General features: G+C 39.8%; 2 protein-coding genes across 5 annotated transcripts in view; one reads left to right on the top strand and one right to left on the bottom strand.

Moving 5' to 3' along the window:
- tmem14ca (transmembrane protein 14Ca) overlaps positions 1-699 on the bottom strand; it is a 1979-nt gene extending 1280 nt beyond the window's left edge. For 2 of the 3 annotated variants that reach the window (XM_077554833.1, XM_077554835.1), the window contains exon 1: positions 641-699. The gene's annotated coding sequence lies outside the window, so the exon portion shown is untranslated. The other variant, XM_077554834.1, reaches the window with a different exon arrangement.
- Positions 700-3948: 3249 nt separating this feature from the next.
- On the top strand, positions 3949-14179 carry tfap2a (transcription factor AP-2 alpha). Of its 2 annotated transcripts, none has more exons than XM_077554902.1 (7): positions 3949-4103; positions 6212-6631; positions 7343-7394; positions 8521-8743; positions 10021-10139; positions 11326-11467; positions 12659-14179. In XM_077554902.1, exons 1-7 carry the CDS (start codon positions 4053-4055, stop codon positions 12942-12944), a joined length of 1293 nt encoding a protein of 430 aa, XP_077411028.1. In that variant the 5' UTR covers positions 3949-4052; the 3' UTR covers positions 12945-14179. The 2 variants fall into 2 exon arrangements, with proteins under 2 accessions (XP_077411028.1, XP_077411029.1); XM_077554903.1 differs by lacking the exon at positions 3949-4103 and adding an exon at positions 5315-5965.
- Positions 14180-14661: the final 482 nt, after the last annotated feature.

Here is a 14661-nt window from a genome sequence, read left to right as displayed (position 1 = left end):
TAATAACAAATATTTTGGGATCAATGGCCCACATTTGTGGGAGTATTTTGTAATATAGTATTCCGTAGAAAATCTTGATTCAGAAAGGAAACAGTGTACTCGTTTATGCTGAGCACTGTACTTCCAATTAGGAATACAAGTTGTGTGCATGGATTTTGTGAGTAAGCTTTGCACAAAAATGATATTTACAATTATACTTTTACTTACAGTGGCAAAGGTAATATATAATGCCAACTTGCCAAGCAATAGTAATGGAGCTGTACAATCAGACTACAATATAGAAACAGTTGCAGTTGGCACCATACCCAAATGTATATTAATTCCTAGCAATGTAGATAAATAATCGCATATATAAACCACTTAATATTTGCTGTAGCGATGCTGCTGAACATAATAATAATAAAAAACTTCAAATATGTGCCAATTACATACAATGATACAGTACACTGTTGTTTCGTGTTTCATGCGTGTAGCTGCCGAGATAAGACCAACTGTCTTTACCGTGTTAACTACACCCATACGATTATTCTTCCACATGTAAAAGCAACACACGTTTCAAAATTAATAGAGTTAGCGTTACAATTTCACGAACATAGAGTCAATGTAATGCTGAAATGTCGTAACACAAAAATAAAACAACCTTGCTCGACTGGTTCGTCCTCTGTAGTGTCCTACCTTGTTTCCCACCGGGAATTAATTGTTGTTACACTAAGCCTTGGCGAAATGTATGATGGGAAGTTGAGTATAATATGCTTAGGAAAACGCTGCACTGCTGAATATTTCTTTTTGTGATTGTTTGTTTACTTTTAACAGCTACATAATTTAATCCATACTAACAAAAAATCCCATTATTATATATATATATATATATATATATATATAAAAGTAAAAAATATATATATTGAGAATCTATTTTCTGTTCCTACTATTAAAGAATCATTACGTATTTACTATAGTTCCTGTGAATCCAATAAAATAAATACAGAAACTAATAACAATAGTAAATATTCACGTTACAAAAGATATACCCACTTGAGTCCAAAATATGAAAATTTATTTTATGTTTGATTTATTTTATCACATTTTGCAAACGATATCTAACATGTAGGCTTGTTTTCACCGGTTGTTCGCTTAATGATAGTCCACATTTACGACAAAATGGCTAGTGAGGAATAAGCGGATAAGAAGATGGATAGATGGATGATTGTGTTGGACAAAATCAACGTGGTGCTTTGCTGCACTTTTTGGAGCGTGAACTGCACATTTATTTTCAAGCACAAGATGGCGCCAAAGGATAAAACTAAACTGCGTTTATGTGCCACTCCAATACCTTACACTTTTCTATCGAAGGGTGGCGGTAGAACCCCACAATTTATTCACCTCGGGGTCGCACACATTCGATCAATAGCATTTGTTCAGAAGACGCATGTCATGTAGTTAAATAAAAGTTTAAAGATTTAGTGAATTCAGATATCAACCATGTTGTTTGTGTGACTCGGCAGTGCTAATACAACAATGTGAAGAAAAATAGATTAAAAAAATGACACCCAAACCAATCAACAACAACAATAAACAATAAATCTACAAATACAAAAGCATTGTTTGCATTGCTGTTGTAATAATCATTTAAATATGAATAGATACACAGAGTGCCCGAGGTGCACTTTCTGACGCTTATTAAAGACAGCTTGCAGGTTTAGGACGACATCATCCGCCTCGGGCCTGGTGAATAACAAGCTCCAGAAAAACAGGCTGGATATTCAAATATAGCTCGTTAAGAAAATAAAATACACTCGCTACTCCCTCTAGTTTTAAAACAATATTCACCACATTTTTTTTTTTTAGCCCGATGAATTCCGCTGTTAAAATGTCTTATTTTAAATCATGACAACCTATAATCTGAAATAGCCAGTGGAACATTCAACATGCGAGAGAAAGCATGCAGCACAATATGAAACAGAAAATGCACTAAATAATCAAGACTATTATGATAAATAATATAAAAAAACTTTGAGCACTACCACGAGCTCACGTGCCAGTGTGTGTGTGTGTGTGTGTGTGCTTGCATGTGCGTGCACACACTTTTACATGCGAAGACAAGGAGGTGGGAGCTCATTCACCGTTGGCCGGAGGCGGTCTTCGTATTAGAAATAAACAGTGTCTAAATAAATAATGACGTCACATAGCAAAGAAGTACAGGAGGTAATAACGTTTACCTTTTGATTTTAAAAAAAACTTGTTTTATAAATAAAACTGCATTCTTAACAAACACAGTAGGCTTTATAACACATTTTGTCATCACGCTACCGCGGGTGGCGCAAAGACACGTCAAGGGTGTACACCACACTTAATAAATGCGTTTAAAAGTGTTAATTGTGATCAAGTTTATATTTTTGCATAGGTAAATAGGCCCACTCTCATCATTATAACATATACTTTATTAAATAAATATATATTTCTGTAGCTAATATTTTCTGATCAAATATAACATTTTACATTTATTTTACAGTTATCTATTTTTAATGAAAATATAATACAGAGCATACATATGACATGCATGCAAGCATACGTCCCACATTAATCCACTTTAGTTTTTTCTCCTTCACTCGTGTCCACACCCGCCCTAATGCGCATGCGTCCCCAGGTAGCCCCGCACCGTTCTTTCACCCCGCTCTCCCTCCTTAGACCAGGTGAGACGATCTGGTCCAGGTAGAAAAAAGTAAAGGGTTTTACTTTGAGTCCGGAGGCTCCATGAGATAACACGACTCGGGTGGTTCGACCAAAACAAAACAGCGAAAGAAGAAGACGAAGAAGAAGAAGAAGGCGAAGCATGTCAATTATGGGCAAAATGGGGGAATGGCAGGTATGTGCTTCTTCTGCTTGAAGACAAAGCTACGATCGTTAGAATGGGCAAAAAGTGTCACAAGTGTCGACTTGTTAGATGCATCTCTACGATTTTGACTGTCAAATGTTGTTTATGGGCTTCAAATGTTATTGATATATATTTTGCAACTGTTTGCGCTTGACTTTAAGTGTGGCTAACGTGTGTGTTTTGACTAACATATTTATATTGGGACCCATATTAGTCAATATATAATTCTGCTTGCACATAATAGTATCTTACAATTCCAGTTTTTAGAAAGCAAATTACTTCATTTTGATGGTGTTACTTTCAAATCTGAAAAAGACACTCACATGCTGTCATTGTCAGCCAGTTTCGTTGCTCCCCGTCTCATTAATAACAACTAAAAGATAGTGGGGCAGGTGTGGTGGGGGTCTCGTCCACCCAAAAAAATGTTAATCCAAATTTAAAACAGAGGGGCCAACGCCTTGCAGAGAGAGAGACTGGCGACCTGTCTGCCTACGGCCCTATGAGGTGAGGGCGCACGGGGGCCGGCGACAGGGCCGAGCCAGGCTGCCTTTAGCCTCTCATTCACATGAAACTAGAGCATGTTGTTGTGTTAATTATTGACACCCACCCTCCCCAAAAAATAACCGTCACAGGTAGTCAATGGACCTGTAGAGCCGCCTGGAATGCTTCACTCTTTTTACCATAACAGTGCAAGAATAGCCTCACAAGGTCTGCGCTCTCAATGGGATTAAAATAACAGTTTGAAAAAGAAAGGTTAACAACAAAATGGGGCGGAATTCTATTTGCATAGACATGCTGCTTTGACAACTTTATTTTTTATTGAAACCCCCCATCCTTGCTACAATGTCCCCCTTAAAAAAAATTTTAATCCCATGTGCATTTTTGTTTCTATACATGCGCAATGTCCATTTGTATCGTAAGCGTGCGCATGTGTATGCGTGAATCAAACGGCTGTTGATATGCTAATGAGGCCCTGTGCCAGTCGTTATTCCAGACTCCAACTCCAGCCCTCCACTTTCACCATTAGAGGGAGACCTCAGAGCGCAAGACGAGCCAAGGCAAAAGCAGGCGAGCTCGCGCGAGCTTGACTAAAAAGTACTTTTGGAGCGAAGCGGGGAGCACACTTGACTGAGTGCAAAAACTGGGAGACACCTTGACTCAATAGTCACCTCAGCATCCCATGAAAATGCTCTGGAAATTAACTGATAACATTAAATATGAAGATTGCGAGGTAAGGGGTTCCTCTTTTATTTAATTTTGGATTGATTTTTATACATTTAAAACTAACACCACAGAAGTGTTAATAAATTTTAGGGAACTTGTAATGCTATTTAATTGTGTCATTTGTTTGCCAGGTGAAAACAATAGACTGTGTAAATCAACAATACTACTAGACTATAATAATAATAATAAAATAAAAATGATGATAATAATTTTATTATCATTGTACAATAACAAAAATACATTGTGTACGATATTAATAATTCCCATTTATATTGCTATATTTTTAAACATTTTTTTTAATACTGCCTCACATTTAACTTTATTAAAAGTGTATTTTGGATTATTGCAATTTCAAAATAATTTTAAATGACAGCTGATAAAAATAGAATGTCAGTGCACCGACCACTGGATCGAATTGGAAAAAATATTTGGACTTCTGGTGAAATTGTGTTTCGTGAGATCACGCTGTTGCTGTTGCTGCTGTTGCTGCTGGTGTGTGTGTGTGTAACCTATATGTGTGTGTGTGATTAAGTGGCGGCTGCTGTTGTTGTGGCCATAGACAAGTTAGGCAGTATTATCAGGGACTTGTTTGGGAGTGGAGAAGCCAGTTGGACGTGTTTTCAAAGCACGCTCGCCTTGACAGGACAGGTAGCGCGTCATGGGAAACGAATAATAATAATTAAAATAATAAATAAAAAATAAGCTTTGCCTTCACGTTGTGGCTGTATAGTTGTATTGTTTTTCCTTTATGGCAACTATCGCAAAAAAACATGCGAGATTTGGTCATTTTAAAATGTGTCACGTGTCGGGAAAGGGGAGTTTAGTCTTGCGGAAAAGTTGAGCCGGGTGAGCGAGCGAGTCGTCTCAGAAGACTTTATTGTAGATAAAACATTTTTGGGGGGTAGATCCTGGTGGATTAATTGGAGTTCCATGGAGGATCTGTCAGAGTCTGAGGTGGAAAACAAAAGGTCTGGAGGCAGGAATGAGCTGGTCCGAGCTGCCATGTCGTCGTCCTCAAAGGTGCACTTTTCGTTCTTTCTTCTCGTCCACATTTTTATTTTTTGCTCTGGCCTGGGACCCTTTTAAGTCCCCTCCCCTCGCTTCACTAACCACTCGTTCTGATTCGTCAGAGGAGAGTGAATGTCCCTCTTTTTGTCTCTCGCACGTTCTCTCTCTCTCCACTCTCTCCTTGCCCCCTTCGCTCTCCCTCTCTCTCTCTCTCTCTCTCTCTCTCTCTCTCTCCCTCGCTCTCTGATTAGATATTCTGATTCCTCCTTTCAATGGACGTCATTTAAGCGCAGACTTTGTGCCCCTGACTTGCGTCCTCCGCTCCACGCACCACTTCCGACTATTCTTTCTGGCTTCCCCCCACCCCTCCTTGATAAAAAAATATATATATATATTATTGAAGTGTTCCGACACTGCTGGTGCGCCATGCCCGGGTTCTGATAGGAGTCCAGGAGGGAGGAAGACGAAGAAGCGGCTAATATGAGCTCGTTCGAGGGGACGGCAGCACCGTGCTAGCAGGGAAGAAAATAGAAGATCAACTTTTTTCTTTTTTTTGGGGGGTCCAACCTGAAATCCATCGACATCCTTGCATACTTTTATTTTATTTTTATAAGATCCAAATGAAGGGCAATGGGGATGTAACTTATTTCTAATGGATTATCGCTCTCTTGCTGGGGCACATATCTGATCTGCGAGGCCATCGCGATCTTTTTTCCTGGGGGGATTTTAAAAAATATATATTTTTATTTTTTATTTTTTATCCGTAATTCCCTTTCTCTCGACTCAAAGACAAGGTTTTGGAGCTGTAATATCTTTTTTGGAACACATCTTAATATGTTAGTGCACAGTTTTTCCGCTATGGTAAGTTGGCTTGTCAGATTTGACGAATTTAGTGCAAAAGTAATTATTTGGCATGAAGTGCGTGCGCAAAAATCGCAGGCGTAATTTGGGAAAATGTCTAACAATTTAGATAAATAATTGATGAATGGTTTGCTTGAATTAATAATAAAGGTTCCACTCGTGCACTTAATTGCGTAAAGAGACATACGCGTGTGATTATAAATGCAAAATTTGTGGGATATTCATTGTGCGCGTCTCCCTCCCCAGGACCGCCACGACGGCACCAGCAACGGGACGGCGAGGCTACCTCAGCTGGGCGGCGTGGGCCAGAGTCCCTACACGAGCGCGCCGCCGCTCTCCCACACGCCCAACTCAGACTTCCAGCCCCCGTACTTCCCCCCACCCTACCAGCCCATCTACCCGCAGTCTCAGGACCCTTACTCGCACGTCAACGACCCGTACTCCCTCAATTCCTTGCACGCCCAGCCGCAACCGCAGCACCCAGGCTGGCCCGGCCAGAGGCAAGGGCAGGAGAGCGGCCTGCTGCACCAGCATCGCAGCTTGCCCCACCAGCTGTGTCGGGACTATCGCAGGGAGGTGCTCCTACCGTCGGGCCACGGCATTGACACGGGACTGTCGGACTCTATCTCAATCCATGGAATACCTCACTCTTTAGAAGATGTCCAGGTGAGCTTCATTTGTTCTATAAAAGTGCTAAATTGGTGTTGTAATTGCGCACTGAAAATTGCGACATCATCATTACATCAATAAATAATGAATGTGTATGTTTACTGCACGCTTATTCAATTAAATCAAATTAGAATTACTTCTACAAATTGTCTACATTTTTGATAATGGATTTTAACTCTTTTTTATATATATAAAAATGCAAATCTACGCTTAAATCGCCAGCAAATACAAAGATCATTGTCTTTTAAAAATGCGCGAATGTTTTTATTTTTATTTTTTATAAAAATATTAATAATAAAATAAACCAATCCGACTAAAACGCGTGCTCGTAACCCTGATTCTCACGGAGAGGGGTCTTTAATCGAAAACAAACACCGAAAATCTTCTAATTAGTTCATAGGCCTTTAATAGGCTGCTGTCGTAATTACTATTCAATCTAGATTTGAAGTTGCTTTATGAGTGTGTGCGTGTGTGTGATGAGAGGGCGGAATTAGGTCAGGATTATGGGGCGACACAGCTTCGTTATTTAAGTCTGACATTGTCTTGCAGTATATTGTACTCCTTAAAAAAATACAATAGACGTATTTATTAAAATACTGCAAGGTGTGCGGTAATAATAAACGGATAAGATTCGTGTTTGTGTAATCGCGTTATATGTTTTACGCCTTTGTGCCTAAATGTGCTCCTTTTTGTGCATTTCTGTCACAGCCTGTTGAGGATCAAGGAATTCACATTCCCGACCAGACTGTAATTAAAAAAGGTAAGCAATTTCCTCCGAAATAGATCATGCGTGTTTCTGCAAGTTTACACACACACATGCACACTCACACACATACATACACCATTCTGCTTGAGAGAACTCAATGCCGTAATGCCTGACTGATCCTAATACGCGCTAGCCTATTTTTCATTACATGCTTTCCAAGTGCATCAAACTGGGCTGCACCTTTCCCCCCTCCTCCTCCTCTTCGTCTTTCTCGCTGATGGAATTTACTGTCAGCGTTTCACATCATGACTTGAGTGGGGCTGGTGGGCTTTGTGGGACCCGGCGCTGTATTAATGGCCAGCGGATTCGCTGATTGGTGGAAGGCCAATATAGCGGCAATCACGCTGCACGGTCCAAATGCTCAAAATGGAAGTCGGTGACGGTGGATGGAGCGCATGCATGCACTGTGGGCCTGCTGCGTGGAGGATGAGAGGAAAGGGGGAAGAGGGGCGTGAAAACGCACTTTGGTATAATCACATACGTTTTTAAATTGAGTTTAAAGCCAGTTTAGTTGGATTGTGATGGTTCTTTATATTCTGTATATGTGTGAGAGAGTCTTTTTTAATGTTAATAGGTTCTGTCAGGACAAATTGGAGCTCACCAGCAGCGTTTTCAAATTTCAGATATCACCCTATTTATGTTTCTACTGTATTATTATTACTATTGTTTTCATTCCACGCTCGGTATCTGCAACGTGATAATTGGCCTCTTAAATGTTTAATCTCAAGAGTTCGTTTGACTCCCATTGTCTCTACTAGGCTCCCCTGAGCCATTAATGTCACAACTGATCCATCCAAAAGCGCGCTCGGGCTCTCTTTGTCTCCGGTTACGTCGAGCAGCACCCATTTATCAACCACCCGATTTCTCCTTTTTATTTATACATTTTAGGCTCGAAATCACACCCTTTACATTCGTTTATAAGAGCAAATGTGTTCGTAATTAGGCCGTGGTAAAAAAATATGATTTTCTTTTTTGGCGCTGCTGTACTGAGAGTACACACATGTGCTGCTCTAACCTCCCATCTCATTTAGTTAAGGATTTGCATTGCATGAAATTCACTGAGCACAAACCTCCCACCTCTAACCTCTACCCCCCCTCGTCCCTCCCTCGGCCCTTCTAGGTCCAGTGTCTTTATCCAAGAACAACGTCTCCGGCATCCCCATCAACAAGGACGGCCTGTTCGGCGGGGTGGTCAACCCGAACGAGGTGTTCTGCTCGGTTCCGGGTCGCCTGTCCCTGCTCAGCTCCACGTCCAAGTACAAGGTGACGGTGGCCGAGGTGCAGAGACGCCTCTCACCGCCCGAGTGCCTCAACGCTTCACTGCTGGGCGGTGTGCTCAGGAGGTGAGAAGAAAAAATATATAATTTTTTCCCCTCCCATCCAGTACATATAGGCCATCTCTCGCTCTCTTTCTCTCGCGCTCTCTCCCCTGTACCAAGAATAATTAAAATCGACCAAGCATGACACCTTGCTGCCGAATTTAAAGCAGGAGGGGTGTGTGTTAAATTCCATATTAACTTCACCCTCTCTCTCCCCTTCTCTCAAATTAATGGAGGCTGTTTCAATCCCGGCTCTATAGGCCCACTGAAGGCATTACACACGAAAACATTGGTCTCTGGTGAACTGTCTACTGAAGTGCTGCTGCCTGTAATAGGGCTGCCTATTAACTAGGGCTTTATTTATTCATTTTTGCACAGTATTTGTCTTCCAGTGAGACACAAGGGCTTATTTTTGGGGGTTTATTAATGGCAGGTTTTCCAAAATTTGAAAGTGCAGTGCCATGACACATTTTCCATTTAATGTTACAAAACAAGCATTAATCTAGAACAAGTGTGAATAAATGAAATGCTTGATGATCATTAACATATTTTGGATTTTACGTGATTCGCTAAAAATGGGTTTAGTACCCATTTCTGGCCAAATTGTAATGTTAAAATTTTAGGGTTAAATTTTTGGGAGTTGATTTTAACTCCTGAAGTGTAATTTTAAAATTTTTAGAATGAAATGGTGCTCAGAGATGGTGTTATTTTACACTATTGATTACCTGGTTTTAGAGTAACACTGCAGAGATATAATTAAGCTCTGCCTTCGCACCTGTACTTCTCCAGTTGGAGAGAGACGAGTCAGCGCCATTTCCTCCACTTAGCACTATGGGAAACACCGCATATTCAAACAAAAGGAGTTTGGGCACATTAAGTCATTTTTACTCAAAGAAGAGACTGCAAAACAGCAAAAAATGGAGTGTTAATAGTTTGTAATTTTCAACTCTGGCCATGGTAATTTAACACATACTTACACTAACACATAGTTAATAACATTTCAGTGTTAATGAAAGCAGCTCGTTTTGAGTGTAAACAAATACAACACTAGATGGTGTAATATTTTAACACTAAACACTAACATAATGGAAAATCAACATACACGAGTTGTTTCACTCCATCTCAGTGTTAAAAAAACACACACTTCGAAAAGCATTGTTTTAACTATATATTTAGTGTGGACCAGACACTTTTGAAGTGCTAAATTTAACTCTGTAGGTTTTTAATTAACACTGCCGATTAAAAATTCCACCACACTGAACGTCTGCCTTTTTTTTTCATAACTGCATTTATTGTTCCAGGGCCAAATCTAAGAATGGCGGGAGATCCTTGAGGGAGAAGCTGGATAAAATCGGCTTGAATCTACCTGCGGGCAGACGCAAGGCAGCCAACGTCACCTTGCTGACGTCACTCGTTGAAGGTGAGTCGAGCTGTGCTGTAAATCACGTTTTATAACGCGATGCCAGGTGCTGTGTTTTTTTTCCTCTGTAGCCTTCCCCTTTTTCCTCTCTCAGTGTTGGAAATCAGCATATGCGCTCATGCGTGTAATGTGGAGCGACTTTGCCTTGCAAGTAATAAAGCATGAAGGGTGTGTGTGTGCGCGCGCGCGCGTGTGTGCTGGTAATTCTAGTGGCTTTTCAGTGGCCTTTGCAACAGCCCCGCGCTTAAAGGTCCGCGGCTGGCCTACTTTTACGCGCGGAGGGGGTGACTCGTGTGTCGTGTTAATTATTGGGTGCTGCTTGTTTATTGGGTGCCGCTGAGTCGTTTCACCACGTGGACGAAAAGTCAATTGATTTATTGCTTCAAAACATTAATAACGTCTCGTTTGAATGGCACTTTTTTTGTGGCAGCTGTGTTGCATGTTCAAATATTCACCGCGTATCTGCGAAGCCTATTTGGGAACATGTTTATTGAGCAAATTGCACGGCTGCTGTGCAGATCTCATTATTCAGCGGTGTACTGCGAGTTTGTAAAAGGTGATGCTCCAGTGGTCCCTGCTAATCATTGTTACAGAAACTAATGCAATATTCATCGTTTCGTTTGTATTGTATATGAGAATAGAGAACAAAAATACTGTAATTTACTAAGTAAAATACTAGGGTTATACTTGACTACAGTTTTGCTAATTGGCGCATGTTTTTTTTTTAAAGGCTTTGGGGCATGAGGAAGTGCTGCGGGAAATTAAAAACAATGACTTAGAGTTTGATTGAATTAAAACGAGTTAAATATGTGAAGAGAACGTGAGATTTAAATGAATTTTGCTTACCTGTATGCTATGGGTTCTGGATTTTCATTGGTTAATCGATGACATGGTGCCTTGCGCGAGACTCCGTCTATATTTCAAGCCAGTTATAGTTCACCTCCACATTATGGCTTTCTCGCGACATCTAAAGGAAATAATATAGTTGTCGTACATGTGTGTTTTAAAAGGATTTATTCGGATGGGATTGTGTTTTGATCATGCTGCTCTGGTGCTACAATTTTGGATTGAATTTGATCATATTAGCGTTTGAACTGCTGTGGGATTTGATGTCACCATATTTATTAATAGGCAAACGCATCCAAGTTCATGTTTTTTCTCCTCCCCTTTGCATCTCTCCTGTCAGGCGAGGCGGTGCATCTTGCCAGGGATTTTGGTTACGTGTGTGAGACCGAGTTCCCAGCCAAGGCAGTAGCTGAATATGTAAACCGTCAGCACTCCGACCCAAACGAACAAGTCCAAAGAAAAAACATGCTACTGGCTACAAAGTAAGTTGCTTTAATGAGCGCTTGGCTTGACATGTATGATCTGTAGGAAACAGCTGCACACATTATGCAGGTTTTTTTTTTAGTGGGCAAAGTTTGACTAGTGGAAAAATGTATAAGCTAGCCTATATAAAATGTATTACATTGAATTTCTCAAAATAAGCAGCACTGTGATAACAAAATAGTAGGCCCACGTGAAAAAAAATTAGCTTTTGCTTCACCTGAAATTAGATATGAGAGAAAAAACGCATGGCAAAAATAAACATACAATTTCCAGCCCATTTATGCAATTTGGGACACAATCACATGCATTTACAGGGCAATTCATTTGGCCCATTTTGTTGTTGTTGTGATTTTAGGGTGCAAAGAGCATTGCAGAGCACAGTGAAATTAATCAATAACAATAAAAACTACATACAGTAATAGCAAAATGTTAGATTTCTAGGTCACGTGATGATGCATTTTCATTTTATGGAACAGACCGTTTTCAAATTGTGTTTTAAACAGCAAAAAAAAAAACATTTCAAATGGAGCATCCATAATTTATAGGTTATGTAGTAATTTTACTTGAAAGAAAACGATCTTAATGATAATAATAATAATAATAATAATAATAATAATAATAATAATAATAATAATAATAATAATAATAATAATAATAATAATAATAATAATAATAATAATAATGATGATGATGATGATGATAAACAACATCCATCCATCCATCCATCCATCCATTTTCTTGGCCGCTTTTCCTCACTAGGGTCGCGGGGTGCTGGAGCCTATGATAAACAACAACAAATATTAATTAATTTACTTACAATTAAATGTATTTTCATAGTAATCAGATATATTTTTCTAGTCGACAAGAATCGCACAAAAATATATATTGAAAAGTTTAGTTTAAAAGGAGCAGAAATTAAATCAACATCAAAACAAGCATATGTGATTGTTAGGCCACTTAATTGCTACGTCACGTGATCATGTGGCGCATTAACCATTTGCATGCAGACATTTTTTTGTGTGTGTACCAAAAAAGAAACATACGAGAAAATAAATAAATAAATAAATAAATGGAGCAGGTGCATACCACTTGACTGACAAGTCACGTGATCGTCACTTAGCCCCAAAAATACTGAAACGTGCGACCCGAATTACCATACTAACAGGCCCTTTGCGGTGGTGTCTCCACAGGCAAGTGTGCAAGGAGTTCACGGACCTGTTGTCCCAGGACCGCTCGCCGTTGGGGAACTCTCGGCCGCAGCCCATCCTCGAACCAGGAATCCAGAGCTGTTTGACCCACTTCAGCCTCATCTCGCACGGTTTCGGGACGCCGGCCTTGTGCGCGGCCGTCACGGCCCTGCAGAACTATCTGACCGAAGCCATCAAAGCCATGGACAAAATGTACCTCAACAACAACCCCAACAGTCACTCAGACAACGGCACTAAAGGCGACAAAGACGAGAAGCACAGAAAGTGATACCCCCCACGTCCCCTCCTCCGTTTATTGGCCAAATCCCCCCGCCCCCACCTATTCTTGTCTGGGCTCTCCCACCCATCCAATATAAATATTATAAATACTATTGATAAAGTCGTGCCACTTGCTGATCATGCTTTCTTTTGTTTAATGACGCCCTTTTTTTAATTCGCTGGGAAAACGACACAAGAATCTTCCAGCAGCTGTATTATTATTATTATTATTATTATTATTATTGTTATAAAAAAAAGAAAGAAAAGAACAGCTCCGGGTGTGGAAGAGCTGTTTGCTCAAAAAAGAAGATGTCTGATGTTCTCCCACCACCTTCTTCTTCTTTTTTTTCGTATAAGAGCTGCAAGCTGCAATGGACTGAAATCCAGCTACCCGTTTTGAATTTTGTGAGACAAAAAAAAAAGAAAAAAAAAAGAAGAAGCCCAAAGATGGACGAATTCTTCTATCAGTATTGTGAATAATAACATGGAGAAATTCAACAGAGCTCCATGACATCAATTCAAACTGTCTTCTCCTCTGTCCAAGCGACCAACTTGAACTTTTTTTTTTGAATTTCAACACGATTCGCGGTTATATAAGGGAATCAGTGTTCATGTATGTATATATTTATTTATGTGTAATTTAATGGGAATTGTAAATATGGTGCGTCTGTTGAAACTTTTCTTTTTTTTAATTATTTATCTGGTGCCTCCTGTTTTAGTGGGTTTTAATATTCGGTTCGTTCTTCATGTGATTTAATGGTTCTTAGAAAAAAAACAGAAGTTTGGGGTCTTTTTTATTTTATTTCTCTGGGATATTTCAATTCAGCCCTCTTGTAGCATGTTGAGGCGACATTAAAGCAAGTGAACAAATTGAATAGAAATAAACTTCCACTTCTCTCTCTCTATATATCATCCTTATTCCGTTTATTTGCTCATTTCACACCCTGAGGAGAACGTGTTGTTTTTGTGTTTCTATTTTTTATACAAGATTTTATGTGTCGTGCCAATCAGAAATCACTTCCTGTTCTCTCCTTGAAGCGCCATAAAGCAATAACTTGATTTTTTTTTTTAAAGTTCCAAACATTGGGGTCCACCTAATAATATCTTGATCTGTCCGATAATGTCCAAAAATTGGAGGCGATTTTAGCTGTCATTGTATAGACACGTGCTGGCAATAGTTCCCAATGCCTGTCAATGTATTATATTCCTTTGTTGCCCAGAAAAAAATAAATATTTGATACGCTTCATCTGTACTTTTATTTTTATTCACTGCTTCAAACGCCGGCTTGTTCTTTTTTTGTTGTTGCTATTTTGTGAACGGTAACAGTAATTGAGTTGAAGTCTCCCTTGACGACATCGCCTTTGCAATACGTTGCTGAACTCATAGTTTCCCCTCAAGTACAATAATAATAATACAAAAAGAGCCCTTCAGATTGGTATGCAGGCCAGCAATGAGCATATAGTGGTGTTTGAAGTGCGCAAAAGAGAGAGAGAGCAAGGGAACCCTCTGGGGTGTATATACAGCCCTGCTGGTCTGCAGCATTGTTGGAAGACATGCATCAAATATTTGTTATGTTGTTTGCCTCTCAGTCTAATCACTGCCGTCGTGTGATTTTTCTTGTTTTTTGTGTGTGTTGCTGCTGCGTGTGGCCTTTAGGCTTGATTGGCTGTGCAGAGATGCATGCAAACCCGTTGCGTAATATCATTCGTCTTTATCATTCATTTTG

Source organism: Vanacampus margaritifer, chromosome 20, assembly GCF_051991255.1.
Source record: "Vanacampus margaritifer isolate UIUO_Vmar chromosome 20, RoL_Vmar_1.0, whole genome shotgun sequence".
In the NCBI taxonomy this organism is placed as follows: domain Eukaryota; kingdom Metazoa; phylum Chordata; class Actinopteri; order Syngnathiformes; family Syngnathidae; genus Vanacampus; species Vanacampus margaritifer.
The sequence above is the reverse complement of the archived record's forward strand: the minus strand, read 5'-3'. Positions and strand labels throughout refer to the sequence as shown.